The sequence below is a fragment of the Gymnodraco acuticeps genome, unplaced genomic scaffold (genome assembly GCF_902827175.1).
Source record: "Gymnodraco acuticeps unplaced genomic scaffold, fGymAcu1.1, whole genome shotgun sequence".
In the NCBI taxonomy this organism is placed as follows: domain Eukaryota; kingdom Metazoa; phylum Chordata; class Actinopteri; order Perciformes; family Bathydraconidae; genus Gymnodraco; species Gymnodraco acuticeps.
Genome location: NW_022990794.1, coordinates 100531 through 118333, shown reverse-complemented (window position 1 = coordinate 118333; position 17803 = coordinate 100531). Strand labels below are relative to the sequence as shown.

Here is a 17803-nt window from a genome sequence, read left to right as displayed (position 1 = left end):
GCCCGGTCGTATTGCACTTTGTGGTTGTATTTCAGATGATTAAAGAGATTGGTTGTGTTAGCGTGTGGTGCCAACACAACCTGGTAACAAATCCTGCACTGTACTTTGTTTTGCTCCACGTCGGACTCCTGAAAGCCAAAGTACTTCCAAATAGTGGAAATAGTTTGACCCTTCTTTTTAAGGAGTTGCTGCTCTTGTTCTGACATCTTCGCTCTCGCTGAACACTCACAACACATGTCACTCCCACGTGGCCGAGTGGGCTTTCAGGGAGGGGCGAAAGCGCACCCAGCAAAATAATCGTATTTTGTCAATTATGCTGTTTTCATAATCGTCGCAAACCATAATCGTAATCGCGATTAAAATACGATTAATTGCACAGCCCTGCTCTATGCTGTCCCCAGGAAAGACTGCCGAAAAGTTACACCATCAGAACAATCTGAGGGAAGAGGAGAAGAACCCTCCTGTTTCCCATTTGTGTGGTAAACCCCGAGGCTAACCGCAGCACGTTGGGATGGGCTGTCTTCTCAGCTGCCAGTGGACCTGCAGTATTCTTCTCATCCTTCTGACTGCATGGAGTCCACGGGTAGACACTTGGAGGATGTATATCCAAAACTGAAAACGGCATTCCTGATTTCAGAATAATCAAGGATCATCTAATACAAGAGAGAATACATATGTTCCAATATGCCAACACTTCATTTTAGGTGATGAAAGACGTGTGAATGTATGATTTCATGATCTCATCTTTGTGTTGTAAAACTCCCTATCCTTCACCCAATGTCTCTGTGAAAGCTCTGGGCTTGTAGTCTGAGGGAAATCCTCTGTACTATGATAGATCAAAAAACTGATTGAAGTTCTGAACAGGCCCCAGGTTGGGCCTGGAGATGCCGGACCAGAACTATATCCCACACTACAAATAGAAGCACCAGAGCTCAATGTACACACACAGAAAAACAATTGTAACACCAATGGCCAGAATCAGAAACAGGCTTAAAATAGCAACACTCTGGTTCACCTATTTTAGTCTGAACTGGTTGCCGTAACAACGGATAAACAAGAGAAGGGATAATGTGGAGTCAGAGAGGGAGAGTGCTGCGTGGGGTTGCTGAAGGCACACTCACTAAATATTGAATGTTGCTGCTGTCCTGTGTCCTGGAAGCAGCACAGGCTCATTGATACCCCTCTGAGTGTCTGCTTCAGCTGTGCAAGCCCGGAGAGACTGTTCACAATTTATAAATTCACACACTTAAAAATCTGGATTCAAGCCAATCACCTGGCTCATTAGCACATCAGTGTTTTGAAGGTCAATACATGTTTATGTATTGACATAAATGTGCTCCGTTTACTGTGGCATACAGGAAGTAACACATGTTCTGTTTCTATTTGGTATGAGAGCTTAAGTGGTGATGATTTGCAATTTGTCTTTATCGAAACAATCCATACATGTCATGTTTCCAGTAGATTCCCTGTGTTGTGTGTATATGTCATGGTAAGCATGTGTGTGTACCTGTGTGTGTGTGTTTAAATAAGTGATGCACACTATACACTGTCTGCTGTGAGCATGTGTCCTCTCCTCTTCACCTCCTGCTCCAGTTTGAAAACATTTATTTAAATAATACAACAGGAGGAAATGAGAGACAGCGCAGAGGAACACTCAAACACACACGTAGTTATAATCATGTGTTGTCTAATCTTCACCTCTATTGTGTTTAAAAAGCCTGTGATGGGGGGGGGGGCTTTGTCTGGACACACCACAACAAACATTAAGCAATGCATACAAATCCCAGAACTATTTCTCAGGCTTGGGTCCAATTCAGTTCACTTCAGTGCTGCAGTGTGAGATTTCCACAAGAACAAATAAAGTGCATTTGTGCAGCCAGTTCTATTGTGGAGCAGCTACTCTCTCTGAACAGCCTGTATGTGGCCTAACACAGACACATCAGGGGGCTGTGTGCCTCCTGCTCGTTTCAAAGGCAGGAAGAACTGTCTAACATCATCAACTGTCAATAATAATGTTGGTACATACAACATTATTTGTAAGTTAGCTTGGTTGGTACCAAAAAATGAATTGAGAGAAACCCACCAAAAGTATTGACATTCATAATGGGGGGGTGTCAGTCACAGAGTCCAAAGTCTTATGAGTGTTATCTAATATCCCAATCGCTGCTTTAGGACAGAGATAATCGGTCTCAACTCAAATGAGGTTTGGCTTACTCGTATGATCGTATTTATTTTGTATGTGGCGAGAAAAGGCTTGCTGTGATCATATTTGCAATAAGGAAGATGTAGTATGAGGCCTTAACTCACGGCTCACCACTTCTTACCAGACTAGCACAGCCCGTTTGCTGTGCTCTCTCTTTCATCTCCCTCCCTGTCTCTCACACACACCCTCCCCGGAGGGATAAGAACCCGTTTAGGCGTGGTCATGTAGTCGCATGCTCCTCATGTTTTATTCTACAGAACAACTCAATTATTTGGAAATGATGATCGGCTTTATGGATTCTAACCTGCCTCAGGTTGCTCTGAAGGAAAGAGGCAAGAAAATAAAATGCATCAAGGATTTCTTTCTTAGTTAAATATTTGTATGACACACATTATATTTCCATCACGTTGGAACCTATGCAGTCTGTTACGGATGGGCCATGTTTAAAGTCAATCCAAATAGCATCAGCACAGAAAACTGGCTATTACAAGTGTGTGAGTGAGTGAGTGAGTGAGTGAGTGAGTGTGTGTGTGTGTGTGTGTGTGTGTGTGTGTGTGTGTGTGTGTGGGCTTGGCCGATTATCGGGGCCGATATTCCGCATTTGACCGATTATCGGTATCGGCCTTTTTTTAAATCAAATTGCCGATAAAACTTTGTTTCTGATGCGGCCGTTTCTCTGGCTGCAGTCACCACTCTGTGTACACGAGCAATGTCCCGCCCACAGCGCTATCTGATAGGCTATTACTGAAGATTTCCGGGCGGGAGCCAGCCAGAGAGGCGGGACCTTCTCAGATTACAGGTAGGTGCGAAAGAACGCAGACACAGACTGAAGCAAGCAGCAGCGCTGAGCGGCAGAGCCATCCATGTGTTAAACTGAAGTTCAATAAACATCCCTATCCCCTCAGCTGAAGTTGCAAAAACACCACGATCTTATGATCCAATTCTATCAGTTTCCCAGTTACACAGGGACGCGGGAAGTCAGTCAGAGTTGGGGGTGCGTGCAGCGTCTCGCAGCGGAGTAACTGTGATGGGGGGGGGGGGGGCTGCGAGTGGAGTGGAGCCTCGCAGTTTTTCAGGTTGATATGTGAAGCTCATTAGCTAGCCAACATGTATCTAGCAAATGTTTAGCAACATATTAGAAGTGAGGCTAATAGACTAACGTTAGGTCTACTGTAATAGCCTCACTTTTAATAGTTTGCAAAACATTAGCTAGCACTAGTGTTTTGCAGTTGCTAGCAGCTTATTGGGATGTTATGCTAGATAGACAGATATAATAAATTAAGCATTATTGTTAGTTAAGCATGTCAGCCTGCAGCCCCACTTCTTGTCTCTCTAACTCATTGCAGATGGCTGCACTAAAGAAAAGGGCACAGAGAGGAAACCAGTTGTAAGATGTTTAAAAGTTCATTAAACATAATATATGTTTAAATGCATTTCAAAGAGGTTGTGTTGAGTTGTGTTGGAGTTTGTGTTATTCTACATTTTGACACCAAGATTTTCTGATTTTACTGCAAATGTATATCGGTTCCAAATATCGGTTATCGGGCTCCTTGATTACTAATAATCGGTATCGGCCTTGAAAAAGCCATATCGGTCGATCCCTAGTGTGTGTGTGTGTACGTGTGTGTGCACACCATTACACTTGTCCAATTGCCCAACAGTGTGGGTACCACAGAGGTGTTACTTCCTGCTCTGTTCATGAGGACATTACCAGGGCTGCACATAACTGGTGCGCAGGTGCGCACCTCCGCCAAAAAAAGAGCACCGGGTCATTTGAAAAAAGGCGCATTTGTGTACCAACATTGAGAGAGAGAGAGAGAGAGAGAGAGAGAGAGAGAGGGAGAGAGCATATTAACTGAGGGCGGGCCCGTAGGTAGCCCTGGCGTTATAGATGTTCGCCTAGGGCGCCAGATCCGGGGAGGCGCTGCGCTGGCAGCTCTGGGAGGGAAACAAACATTTTTGACCGTTGGTGCTCATCCTAATTTTCGGCCTTGATGTAACAACATTCATAATTAAGTAAATGTAACACCCTTTTCACCCGGGTTACACGTTTCATTTGCCCTGTACGATGGGCGCTGTAAGTGATGAAAATGGGGGATGTTGGCTTATCTGGCGCCCGCAGCTCACAGCCAAAATGCGAGTGAGCGAGGGAGAGAGGGAGGGTGCACCGGTTCCGGCGCTGTTGTTATTATAATCTGGTGCTAGCTGCTCTAACGGATGTAAGAAGAATATGTTTCTACAACAAGGTGGAGGAGAGTCCTCTCCAGTCAGACTGAGAGGCTGATAACTACAGCTCAGTGAGGTAAAGGACTCTGAGTGTTTAGATAGTTCACTTTAGTCTAAGTTCAAACGGTTTGGTCACAATTTATGTAAACACATATTTCCAAGGCACTCCTTTATAATTATTGGGATAAACAGGTTTGAAATCATTCCAATGTATACTATAGGACAGTAACCAAAAATATCCTTTAAAACTGGAGAGATAAAAAAAATGCATAAATAAATAAATGTTAAGGTAAAATAAGATATGAATGAACAACACCAATAAAATAAGTTACATTAATTTGTTATTGGCTATGGTAGGCTATTGGTTATGTTCACATACTTATTTGATTACATCCACTTGTCTAAGATGACAACAGAGACTTTCGACCCAAAACTAGCTGTTGACTTGTGGATGCAAGCAGCTAATCACAGACTCAACCAGAGAGGAAGAAGTAGGCCTACATCATCAGCTACCATGTCTGACAGAGAGGAAGACAGTGAGGAGAACAGTCAGGAGGGTAGTGATGACAGCTTGTAGGATTACTGGTCGTGCTAATGTTGTCTTGTGTTCACCTCTGCATGTGTGTTCAGTGTTCCCCTCTGCATGTGTGTTCTGTGTTCACCTCTGCATGTGTGTTCTGTGTTCACCTCTGCATGTGTGTTCTGTGTTCACCTCTGCATGTGTGTTCTGTGTTCACCTCTGCATGTGTGTTCTGTGTTCACCTCTGCATGTGTGTTCTGTGTTCACCTCTGCATGTGTGTTCACCTCTGCATGTGTGTTCACCTCTGCATGTGTGTTCAGTGTTCACCTCTGCATGTGTGTTCAGTGTTCACCTCTGCATGTGTGTTCAGTGTTCACCTCTGCATGTGTGTTCTGTGTTCACCTCTGCATGTGTGTTCAGTGTTCACCTCTGCATGTGTGTTCAGTGTTCACCTCTGCATGTGTGTTCTGTTCACCTCTGCATGTGTGTTCAGTGTTCACCTCTGCATGTGTGTTCTGTGTTCACCTCTGCATGTGTGTTCAGTGTTCACCTCTGCACGTGTGTTCTGTGTTCACCTCTACATGTGTGTTCTGTGTTCACCTCTGCATGTGTGTTCAGTGTTCACCTCTGCATGTGTGTTCTGTGTTCACCTCTACATGTGTGTTCTGTGTTCACCACTGCATGTGTGTTCTGTGTTCACCTCTGCATGTGTGTTCTGTGTTCACCTCTACATGTGTGTTCTGTGTTCACCTCTGCATGTGTGTTCAGTGTTCACCTCTGCATGTGTGTTCTGTGTTCACCTCTACATGTGTGTTCTGTGTTCACCTCTGCATGTGTGTTCAGTGTTCACCTCTGCATGTGTGTTCTGTGTTCACCTCTACATGTGTGTTCTGTGTTCACCTCTGCATGTGTGTTCTGTGTTCACCTCTGCATGTGTGTTCTGTGTTCACCTCTGCATGTGTGTTCAGTGTTCACCTCTACATGTGTGTTCTGTGTTCACCTCTGCATGTGTGTTCTGTGTTCACCTCTGCATGTGTGTTCAGTGTTCACCTCTGCATGTGTGTTCAGTGTTCACCTCTGCATGTGTGTTCAGTGTTCACCTCTACATGCGTGTTCTGTGTTCACCTCTGCATGTGTGTTCTGTGTTCACCTCTACATGTGTGTTCTGTGTTCACCTCTGCATGTGTGTTCTGTGTTCACCTCTGCATGTGTGTTCTGTGTTCACCTCTGCATGTGTGTTCTGTGTTCACCTCTGCATGTGTGTTCAGTGTTCACCTCTGCATGTGTGTTCTGTGTTCACCTCTGCATGTGTGTTCTGTGTTCACCTCTGCATGTGTGTTCTGTGTTCACCTCTGCATGTGTGTTCAGTGCCGTGTGTCTGGCAAATAAAGTCAAGAGCCCCTCAAAAGTTACGGTTTATTTCATTTTAAGGATGAGCACCAAGCAACATCTCCAGGTGCTCCTTTGAGAACCAGGGCAAACAAGTGATGTGCACCCCTGGACATTACATGTATCTGCTGTAATTTAGGCCATAAAGAGCCGTGTGCCCATGTGAAGTCATCTCACGATCATTTACTTGATGATATTCTAAACTCTGTGGTTGTTTTTTATGGCACTAAGTGTGATTACAAAAAAAGGTGTTTCGTTCCAAGTCTAATGTTAAACCTCAGCAGTCACTTCCAAACATCACAGCATCCCCACCTTTCTGTTCCTCTCTGTGTCAGAGGGAAGTCATCTGCTCCTCTGTGGTGGGATATACAACATGTGTTGCAATAACAAAACCACACCCGATAATAAGCGTCTTCTAACTTTGGATGCGAGCAACACCTAAACAGCACACAGGAAACCACCACATTGAATAAAGTGTGCTGAAGGTGAGGGCAGTGCACCTCTATCTACAGCTGCCGTGTGTGAGCAGCGCTGCGTTCGCCTCGGTTGCAGCTGCTGAGGACACTTTAAATAGCAACGGTGAGAACAGGGTTTTGCTTCTTGCTAAAAATGTTTCTGATTCAATTTGGATTACATTTGAACTCCATCGCTCCCTCTCAGGTACAGCATGATAGCAGAGCTCTGAAGGGTGGGGTCCAGAAATAGAGAGGTTGTAGCCTGACAAATCCATGATGAAGACTACCTGCACTCTGCAGAGAGGTCACAGTGATGTCACACAGGACGACTGCGGAAGAGCTGCAATAGTGATGCATCAATTTCAATTTGTGTATGCACCATTATCACACACACACACACACACACACACACACACACACACACACACACACACACACACACACACACACACACACACACACACACACACACACACACACACACACACACACACACACACACACACACACACACACACACACACACACACACACACACACACACACACACACACACACACACACACACACACACACACACACACACACACACACACACACACACAACACACACACACACACACACACAACACCCACGGTTTAACTGCCCGGTGTTTCCCAGCAGGCAACCCACAGCTATGCTACTCTGCTGGAAACTAGAGGGGGAAAACTCTCAAACTGCACTCAACCCCCCTCACCAAGACCCATAATATAATGGTGCCCCCACCCTTCAACCACACCTAAACACATATCCTTTTCTTCTGCTGCCTTCCTACAAACAACACCCCTCTGACTCCTCTAAAACACAGTCAGTATCAGAACACACACAGTGACACACAGTCTAACATGAGTCAGCTCGAGGGGCCATCCATCACTGATCAGCTCTGAATAAATAAAACACAAATGAAGGGGCAGAAAGTGTTAACACACGAGACAAATCACTGAAAATGTACCCATGTAAAATATTACATTTTCCATCCTGCATTTAAACCAAGCAGCAAACATTACATCGGGATGCACAGAGTCCTCCTCTGCCCCCAAATGCAACGCCTTCCTCTCACACAAAGAGCGGCAGAGAAACAGACCGTAAAGAAATCTCTTTGAAAGGGAAACACATTAGACTCCAGCACCTCCACACAGGCCCACAGCCGACCACTGTCAATCCCAGCCGGGGGCTACACCCTGCACCACATCTCTCAGCTGATTGGACCTGGGGTTAGGTCTGCATCTCCACTTTCTGTCTGCACTTTGAACCGGCCTGGAAACAAAGCTTCCAGAGTGCAATCAATCTCAGGGTGATGGTGTCGGAAAACATTTCTGCAAACAAATATTTGGAGCAGGGATGGCGCCATGACTTCCGCCACATCGTAACCAGCTGGAAACTCGCTCCCACCCCCCCCACCCCCCCCACGAGCACCCCCTGCTCCCAAGGAGGATTCTCCCTCTCTCCTCCGCTCAGACCACATCTGCAATCCTGCAAACTCCTTTTTCCCCCCCCGTTCTGCAAAAAGAAAACAGGACACCCCGCCCCCCTTTAGTAAAAAGCCCCCTCCCACTGGCCTAGCCTGCTATAATGGGCCACCAAAGGAATGTTTCCTCCTGCATGCTCTCTCACCGCCGCTATTGGCAGAGCTGAGAGAAAGACAGAGGAGGAACAGGGAGGCTGCATTCCTCTCTGCTCTGTCCCCTCGCTGGCTGGCTGTCTGCTTCACTGCCTGCTCCTTGTCCAGCTCCACAGGCAAACTCTGGATCAGCTGAGGCTGAGGGCTTTCCCTCAGCTGACCTGGAATCAGCTGGCAGTGTATCTCACGGCCTAAATGCCTACAGACACTCACTACTTAGTAAACTCCTCTAAGTGTGTTGGAAGAGGAAGTAGTGTCTCCCCTTCACTTGTATTCTTGTAAAGCAGGAAGAGACCCTGGAAGTTAGATCTACACAACGTTGGCTGTAGTTGAGATTCCTTTGTTATTTTTTTATGATTACTTGATTGTTTACTAAAAATAAATAAATGAAAATAGAGGAGAAAGAAGGATTCCCACCAACGGTTTTCCAAAGCAAAATCTGGTGTCGGAATTTATTATTTTTCAGCCAAAATCATCACCACAATCATGAAAAATATTTAACTGCTTTATTTGTAGTACATAGAGCGGGAGATGGTCCTGCTTGCCCAGATAATGAATTCTCAGAGGCTGCCACACAATGCATACACATCAGTGTGTGATAAGAATTAGATGGCCTGCAGCTCACCTGAGGCCGAGACAACAGATAACCACTCCTCAGCACAGAATGATAACAGCTCGGATTCCTCAAGCCTCTGCCACACCCCAGTCAGGTTGTTCATGCTGCACTGAACCAGCCAATCACACACACACACAAAAAGACCAACAACCAATTAAGGCGTCTGCCCCTTTTATTCCCTACAAACAGCATTGTCCATTGTTTAGTGAGCAGGCTATTTAGTCAACCGCTTTCAGCCCCCTTCATTCTTTTGAATGTTGTTTTAGGAACAGGAAGGGAGGCAGAAAGTAAAAAAAAAAGTAAAGGCATAGTAATCAGCAGCGAACCGCTTAAACATGTGTATTTCAGTTTATTCATGGCATTCATTTAGTTATTCTACAGTATTGTTGTTTTATAGTTATTTGTTAAAGTAAATAACCCAATTTGTGTTCTTTGAAACTGAAAAGGACATTGCATTGTGTTTGTTACTTTCGTTGCAGTTGTATAAATGTCTTAAGTGCAGTGGCGGCCGGCCCATAGGGGCGCCGCCCCCCCTCTTCTCACATTAAAGATAAAAAAAAAAAATATTTTTTTTTAAATTTTTTTATTTTTAATAAACAAGGTAAATATTATATAAAATGTACAATACAATCTACAATACAATCTCGTTTAAAATTGTGTTACGATGTCTAAAGTTACTGATAAGTCACATGTTTCCTGCCTGGCCTTGCCCGAGTATCATTACCCTCTCTCGTCTGGGCGCTATGCACAGCGCCCAGACGAGATTGCAGCAAGTGCAGCAGAAGCCAACTGTTGCTATCTTTAAACTATGCCGCCGAAACATAATTTCAGCCAATCAGCGTTGTCAGATCTGATGGTCCAAGGGCAATTTCAGCGCCCGGCCCAAGGCAGTCTGTGAGTTGTTTTGACTCGTATCCAAGGAGACAAAAAAGGGAGCTGTCATACACTCTGGAAGCTATCATTAGCAGCTAATAGGAAAACTCATGTTTTTGACATAAAAATGCAATTATGGATTATCAATAATTTTTTCAAAGTGACAGACACATTGGATTAACCTATGGATTAACCTTCTCGTTTTTGATCAGATAACAGCAAAAGGTGAGCATATCTCCGTGTTTTGCTACCTAAAGCTACGTCGTGTGATGTCTGTATTTGCTTCCCCTGTCGCGAGTTCTGACCGCTCAGTGATGACCGCTCAGTGTTGACCGCTCAGTGATGACCGCTCAGTGATGACCGCTCAGTGATGACCGCTCAGTGATGACCGCTCAGTGATGACCGCTCAGTGATGACACTTATGTTTCTAGAATCTGTGGAATCTTAGTTTGTTAGCTAAGCTTGTTTGTGCATATCCGATAAGTATATCGTTTGATTTATACCTAAAGTGCGTTAGCATTTTTTCGCTCAGGGCTCATTTAGACGCTTCTTGTGAGACTTGTGTTTTGTTTCGGTAAACATGGATGGTTCATATCATCAGTTAGCTGAGTTTTAAGAAGCCCTGAGACACAGTTTTGTGAGAAAAAAAACGGGGGGGGGAAAGCCCCTTAACAGGTTAAATGGGAATTAAATCATTTTAAGTAATTTTGAGTGTTCCCAAAGCCCCGGTGTTCTACAGTTTGTGTGGGCCTACTGTACTGTTGCACAGTTTATACTGCAGAAACTATGTCCAGGACAATGTGTTTGGAAGTTTTGGAAGATTCATAGCTAACCACACTGAAGATTATGGAGGTGTTGATCAGTCTTCTCATATTTTTAAGCCTCAATTTGTCCTCCCCCCCCCCCCCCCCCCTCTAACATCACCAAAAGTCATATTTAAGGGGTCTTTTCTCAAAACATATTTCCGGGGGAGCATCCCCCCGGACCCCCCTAGTATTGTCTGGTCACCAGTTCCACAGCCCCACCTAAAATATTGTCCACCAGCCGCCACTGCTTAAGTGTAATTTGGCTTGGCTTCCCAATTGTTATGGACATGCTTTTATTTTGAAGGAGTTAGCGCTGTTGACAGGAAGTTGTTGTTGCTATGGAAACAACGTGACAGAGATTAACGGAGAAAAGTAATATCTACATATAAAGACGGAGAAAAGTAAACGATAACAGGGCTCGACAGTAACCACTTCTTGGCCTAGAAATAAGGACAGCAAACAGCAAAATGTGCACCCCAAAAGAGATAAATGTTAATTATTTGTTGTATTAAGAGTGATATTTAATTATTGTTGTGACCAGTCGGAACCTGATACTTAAGTTGCACGTGCATTGGTGTGATTACGGAGACAGAAAGCGATGCACGTTTACTCGCGTGCGCGGTGCGCCGTGTGTTTGTTTTACAAAAAATGGCGAAGCAAATTAAGTTGTTTTACTGTGGGGTAAAAAGTTCGGCCAACCCGTCAACTTCTCAAACAAATGTTCAAAGTAATTCAACTGATAAAGCGTAAGATGAACCCGAACAAAAAGCAAAGAGGAAATGTGTAAAGTCTTGGAAGGCGAAATATAATATATATTTACATTCTGCTCCGTTGTGTATTCACTTCCGGTAAAAGTTCCTTCAAAATAAGAGTCCCGATCTTATTACTACCAAAATAAAAGTGCAAAACGAAACTTTACCATGGGAAAATATTGGCATACAAATTATAATCGCTTATATAAAAAGGTAACACATTTTAAATATAGTTAGACATATTAAAAAGGTAATTTACAGCATTAATAATTCATATCTAATTCTTAACTGTGAATGGTTTTCATTTATTTTACATCTGGCCAATCCAAGACTTCGATGCTGAAGGGCCAGTGGATCTATGGTGGGGGTCAGCACAAAGGTCAAGAAACTAGTGACTTGCTCAATTCATTTGTGAGGGATCTGTGACGAACAGGACAACAGCTGCACTACTGGCATTTAGTATACCAGCAATTGAGGGTGGACAAGTTTACTGCCACTTAAGTTTCAAATAATTGTGTTAATTACTTATTGTAAAGCATTTGAACATTCTTTTGTGTCACATGTTCATTATTAAGTTGATGTATAACTGTATAGTATCTTAATTATTTAAAATACAAGGTGACTAAAAATGGCAACCATATTTTTTGTTTTGGAATCCAAAAGCTGATGCCTGGTTACCAGCCTGGCAACCACTTTTAAAAGTTAGCGTTGAGCCCTGGATAATGTTTATGGTTAAGTGTTAGCACCCCCCGAAGAGGCACAAGCTCTTACGTTGATATTGGAGATTTCAATAAATTCAATTTGGCTGCCGCAGGGAAGGAAAAAAAAAGAATAACGAAATTGAAACCCGAATAGTACTCCAACGAACGAATATTCGGGTACAGCCCCGGCAGCCAGATGACAAAATGTCAGTCATAACTAGTTCTGATCCAACCCGAGCCATCTGATTAGCTCTGCCCGTCTGCTGCTAGCCACTCACACGTGAATGTGAAAGTGGGCGGGAAAAGAACAAGCTAACATTGTGTCCAGCTGCCCACCTTGGCAGTGACGGGAAAAAGGAAATCAGTGTGTTTTGTTTTGGGGTAGGCTGCGACAGAGGAGGCTGGCTGCAAACACATTAAAGTTGCTGCCTCTGTGAGCAAGGACACACTATGGAATCATTAAATATGAAAAAAAAGTGATATCCTTGAGTGACATATTTCAGTTTATTTAAAGAAAGTGCTTTGATGGACAGAGAGTTACTTTTCAGTTACAGCATTCAACTGTAAAGTGGGTTCAGCTGCTCCAAATCACGTCTGTGCACACAGGCTGACAGTATAGGAAAATGAAGACTGATAAACATCACAGTCACTGACCACAACTGATTCTGCCGCTGCAAATCAGCTGATTTATGAGAGGAAATCAGTGCTACACACTCCTAACACCAGCGGACGGAAGGGAATACAATCATTGAAGCTGTGACACGAGTCAATTATTTCGCTTTCTTTCGCACATCAGATTTGTTTTACGAAAAGTGCTCTAGAATTGAACGACACATGGTGAGCACACAAAATATTCACACTACAGTCAGAGGGGAACAGTGGGAAAAGTGCTAATTAGTTTCAAAAGAACATCCTTGACAAATAAGAACAATCACTCAGCAGTGATCCCGACTGCTCAGGGCCATTTGGCTTGTGCACTTTGCAGTTTTCCTCGTTTCTTCACCCGCCCACCTATCTGTACTTTCGCCCTGCCTCATAACAGCAGAAATATGTGCTGCCTAACTGTCGCTGAGATTTGCATGTACCGCCTGCACACGGTGCGAGAGATACAATAAAACCTGCGTTGGCGTCACTGCATACTTCAACATGTTTCAGCCTGTGTTGGTGAGAAAGACGTAACCTGTTGAGCCCCAAGCCTGTTTTCCAGGTCTCAGGCTCGAAAATGACATTCCCAGAACAAACTTCCCTTCTAAAAGGGGTAAATTAATAATCTTTTTCTCAAAGCAATGATAAACCTGTGAGTTGGATGTAGAAAAGTCAGAATCAATATAGATTTTTTTAATAAATTCAGATTGAACATAGCCAAAAAATGTAAATGATTGTGTACGTCCTTGAATGATGGGATCGGAGACTAAAAGCTTTAGGAATCCAAACTATAACATATAGTGTTGTCACGATACCAACATTTTGGTTTCGATACCAAGTCAAGAATTGCGATTCCGATAATTTTTTGATACTTTTCTTAAAAAAAGGGAAACAGTCTTAAATGTAATTATTAGTGGTGCACGATAATTATCGGCCCGATAATTATCGGTTCGATATTAGGAATTATGACGTCATCCCGATAAACCCGATAACAGTATTAATAGCCCCGATAATATACAATATATTTTTTGGGTAAAAAAAGGAAAACATACTGCGGTGTGGGTGGATTGGGATGAGGGGCGCCTGTTTTTCACTCGGCTCCTCCCGTTTTGCCAGTACTGTGGTATTAGTGGTTTAGGAAGAGGGGAGTTCTTCACAAATCCAGCGCTCCCTAACTCATGCCTGGCTGTGACGTAAATGGTGTGCGGCCGTGAAGCCAGGACAGTAAACAAACATGTCGTCGGTAGTATGGGACTATTTCAAAGTTAGATAGTTCGCTTGCTATTTGTATTAACAAATGCAGAAGTTCCACGAGGAGGGAAAAAGGCAACGAGCTATAATACTGCCAACCTGATTAGTCACCTGAAACATCGCCATCGCTACGATGGTGTGTTAAAAGCGTACGAAGACGCATGCGCTTCTAAACTAGCGGCGAATCCAAAGCCAGCTGCAAAGGCACCGGGGCTTTTACCTATCGACGAGGCTTTTGAAAAAGGCAAGAAGTTTGCCAGAGACGACCCCAGGGCTAAAACGATCTCTAACTTCATCATAGAAATTATGGCGCTTGACGAGAGTCAAAACTGTTCTTGGCTTTGTTTTGTTCATAGTAGTAATGCTCATGTCATTTGCTCACTACTAGTCTTTTTGTTACCACCAGGTGTGCAAAAACTACAGGTACATTTAATATATATATATATTATATTATTATCGGTTATCGGTATCGGTCTTGAGAAGCAGGAAGTTATCGGTATCGGTTTCAAAAAACCAATATTGTGCATCCCTAGTAATTATTGTGCTTTATTTCACACCAGAACCATAACAAACTTTTAAACAATGAGATAAATGAAATAAAGTATCTATCCATCTATCTAGGTATGTGCTGTAGCATTTGAACACAAACAGATCAAGTCCTGATCCTCATAGCATTAGATAAGGTGCTGTTTGAATGTGAACAGATGCCACATTCCATTTCTTTGACTCTTCATACAGATTGATGTCTCTCCTGCTTAACCCTGGACATCAAATACAGGCAAGAATGCCCGAAACAATCCTAAGCATTGCTGCCTTATTCCCCCTCTTGTTTTACTCTACATGGTAAATGTGAAGAGTCAGCATGATGGTAAACTGTGCATTCGTCAAACGGCTCCTGCTTTTGACCTCAAGTCCCCCCCCTCACAGACTACAAGGACAAATCCATTCCCACACTCATTATATCCACTTCTCACTTGATATTCCTGCGGGAGGCATTTGCTCACTTTTGCGCAATAACTGGCACAGTGAGCGTGAATACACTGCAGGAATTTGACCCTCGGTTCCCCCGCCTCTCCGGGGCCAGCAGAACTCAGGCTTGGCAGGGGGACATGTCCCCAGGCCGTCCTGTTCCCGGCCAACACACACCTACCAGCCTCACTGAGGACTGCAGGTTCAGGAGTGGACCTCACCCCCGGTTTGCACAACAAGCCTCAGTCTGTTAATGATTGGTAGGTTAGATGTTCTGTTTGAGCAAACTTTGACCTGTGTGATCTCTCTGCAAATATGCAGAGTCCTCGCAGTCATCTAACCACTTTTAGTTAACAGCAAGGTTAACCTGCAGGGCGTGATGCTAATCATCAGCAGGAATGCTTGATGGTGACGGCTAAAATGCTGAGTAGCCTAATAAAAATGCACGATTCTATGCTCGGCATGCTGTCACACCACTAGAAAGTATGCCAGCCATTTGGCTAGTAAGAGGATAAGAAAGGGCGCGTAGCCTGGTTAGCTCTACACACAAATAAAAACACACCCACTCAATCATTCCTCTTGCTTAAGCAATGGTTCTTGAAATCATCCATCATTATACTGCCTCTCCACTCCCTAAGGAGAGGTTGGGTGTCACAAGTGACGCTCAAATGATCAGAACTGCATCCTCCATTACCCAATATATCAGTGCTTCACTGGGTCTTTATTTTTGAGATATGATCATACAGCAAGGCTAGGTTACTAGCAAGGTTACTAGCCATCATAGGGGAAAGTCTGCAAAGTATGTCAAGGAACATTAGCATTGATTCTGACTCAGTGGCATCTATTGGAAAGCATGTCAACACAGAATTAGAGGATGAGGAGAAATTGGATGGAGAGTTGATGAAGGTGGGGGAGGTAGAGTAGGAGTAGGTGCTGCTTGTTTTAGACAAGTAAAAAAGGCACAGTGGAAATGTAGATGTCTTAAGGAGATGATAATCAGGTTATTTAGACAATTGGTGTTGTATTAGGCCAAAAAGCTGGGGGTGCAGGGCCAGGTGTACCACACGAGAGGTTTCATATCGCTATCCGAGTATGTATGCAGAATATAACTGAAGCCAAAATGTGCAGCACAGCTAGTGGGCGTTTAGCTCTTTGCAGTGAAGTGAGTGGGGATACAGAAACGAATATGTCCCAGGGCTGTGGGAAGAATATCAATTGAGGTGTGATTGGCACACACACCATGTAACAGTCTGCACGTACTGTACAATGGGTGTCTCCACATAGCTTACCAATGCTCCTAGCTTTAGCATGAGGTGATGTTAAACCTGACCTGTCAGAAAAGCAGTCTGTGCCACAGATTGTTCATTAACAACTCTGTATGTTCTAAATATGTAAATAGTCTATTTGGAATCATTGCTAAACAAGTTGCTAACCATGGGAAGAATATCACCAGCAGGCCATGGGTTATAATAAAACTGCCTGCTATGAATGTAATCACTGCCCAAGAATCACTGCTTTCTCTCAGTGTACAAAACAGATACAATGTGGAGACATAATGAAGCACAGCAGCTCCAGAGTTACATTATCGGAGCATCGGCCTGGTATCGGTCAGCAGCTGAAACTCCGTCAGTCTTATCGGCCTCCACCCTGCCAGTGGGGCAGGACGCCCAGATAACACCATTCCCCTTTCTATTTAAAGCCTCGCAGGGCTGCACAATCACACGTTTGATTTTTTTTTTTACAACAATGTGGCGCCCCGTTTCCTATCGCAGAGGGAAAACAACCTATCTAAAGAGTGAAAGCTTATGTTGGACACTCACACACACACCGAGCACGACTGATTCACAGAAGTAATAGGAACATTTATTAAGAGGGAAATTAAGAACTTGACATTGAGAAGCCGAGCTGAGAGCAGTGTGGTGGGTGTGAAGCGGGGCTCTAGGAGCAGCTGCGGGCTTCACACGAACCCGAGGCCCGCTCTGCCTCTGACCTCCTCTCCCCATCACATCCCTCCCTGCCATTTTCTTTCTACCCGCCGACACCGCCTCCTCTCAGCCCGGCTCCACTCGGCCCAGCTGGGCCCGACTTTGGTTCCTTACCTTCCTCTGCTGTTTCTCCCAGGCCGGGTCCAGGAGCAGGTCCCGGTCCCAATCATTCTCTTGCTCCATGTATATCTGCACGCCCTCGGTCGAGGATTGATTATTAGCAGCGTGATAATCTACCATGTCAGCAAAAGAGAGCTGAGTGCGCCACTGAGAGCCAGTCGGGAGGGGGACAACGTACGAAGAAATATTTTGTATAGAAATTAAACAAAGAAACGGCGGCCTAAAGCTGAGAGGTGGGACGTGGAGGGATACACGACCCGGGAAAGTGTCCTTCTGCTCTCGTCGCGTTCAGTCGTGAGTGCGTTTTATGGTGTGATGAATATCCGGCGTGTGCAGTCCGAAAAATCCCCGCTGCTGCTGTGAGAAGAAAAGCTTTCCCTCTGAACGGTGAGGGTGCTGGGAGGAACCAGCCGCTCCTACAGGCTGCAGGCACCGACAAGCTACCGCACTGAGCGACGCCACTTCCGGTTTGCCCTTTCAAAGTAGAGTTCAAAGAGTTCCCACACCACCGGCAACTTCCACAAAAACCTTTGCATTTGTTTTGCCACTAAAGCAAAGGGCACTTTTTTCTTCCTCTCTTACACAAACGTATTAGTATTAATTTGATATGTTATCACAAATAAACAAACA

At 44.3% G+C, this 17803-nt stretch overlaps 1 protein-coding gene across 5 annotated transcripts in view; it reads right to left on the bottom strand.

Annotated features, from left to right (window-relative positions):
• actn4 (actinin, alpha 4) overlaps positions 1-17579 on the bottom strand; it is a 70534-nt gene extending 52955 nt beyond the window's left edge. For 3 of the 5 annotated variants that reach the window (XM_034232781.1, XM_034232779.1, XM_034232778.1), the window contains exon 1: positions 17168-17578. In XM_034232781.1, coding sequence (XP_034088672.1) covers positions 17168-17293 — 126 coding nt within the window. In that variant the 5' untranslated portion in view covers positions 17294-17578. Of the gene's footprint in view, positions 1-17167 lie in introns of all 5 variants that reach the window. The other 2 variants (XM_034232780.1, XM_034232777.1) reach the window with 2 other exon arrangements.
• Between the last annotated feature and the right edge of the window lie 224 nt (positions 17580-17803).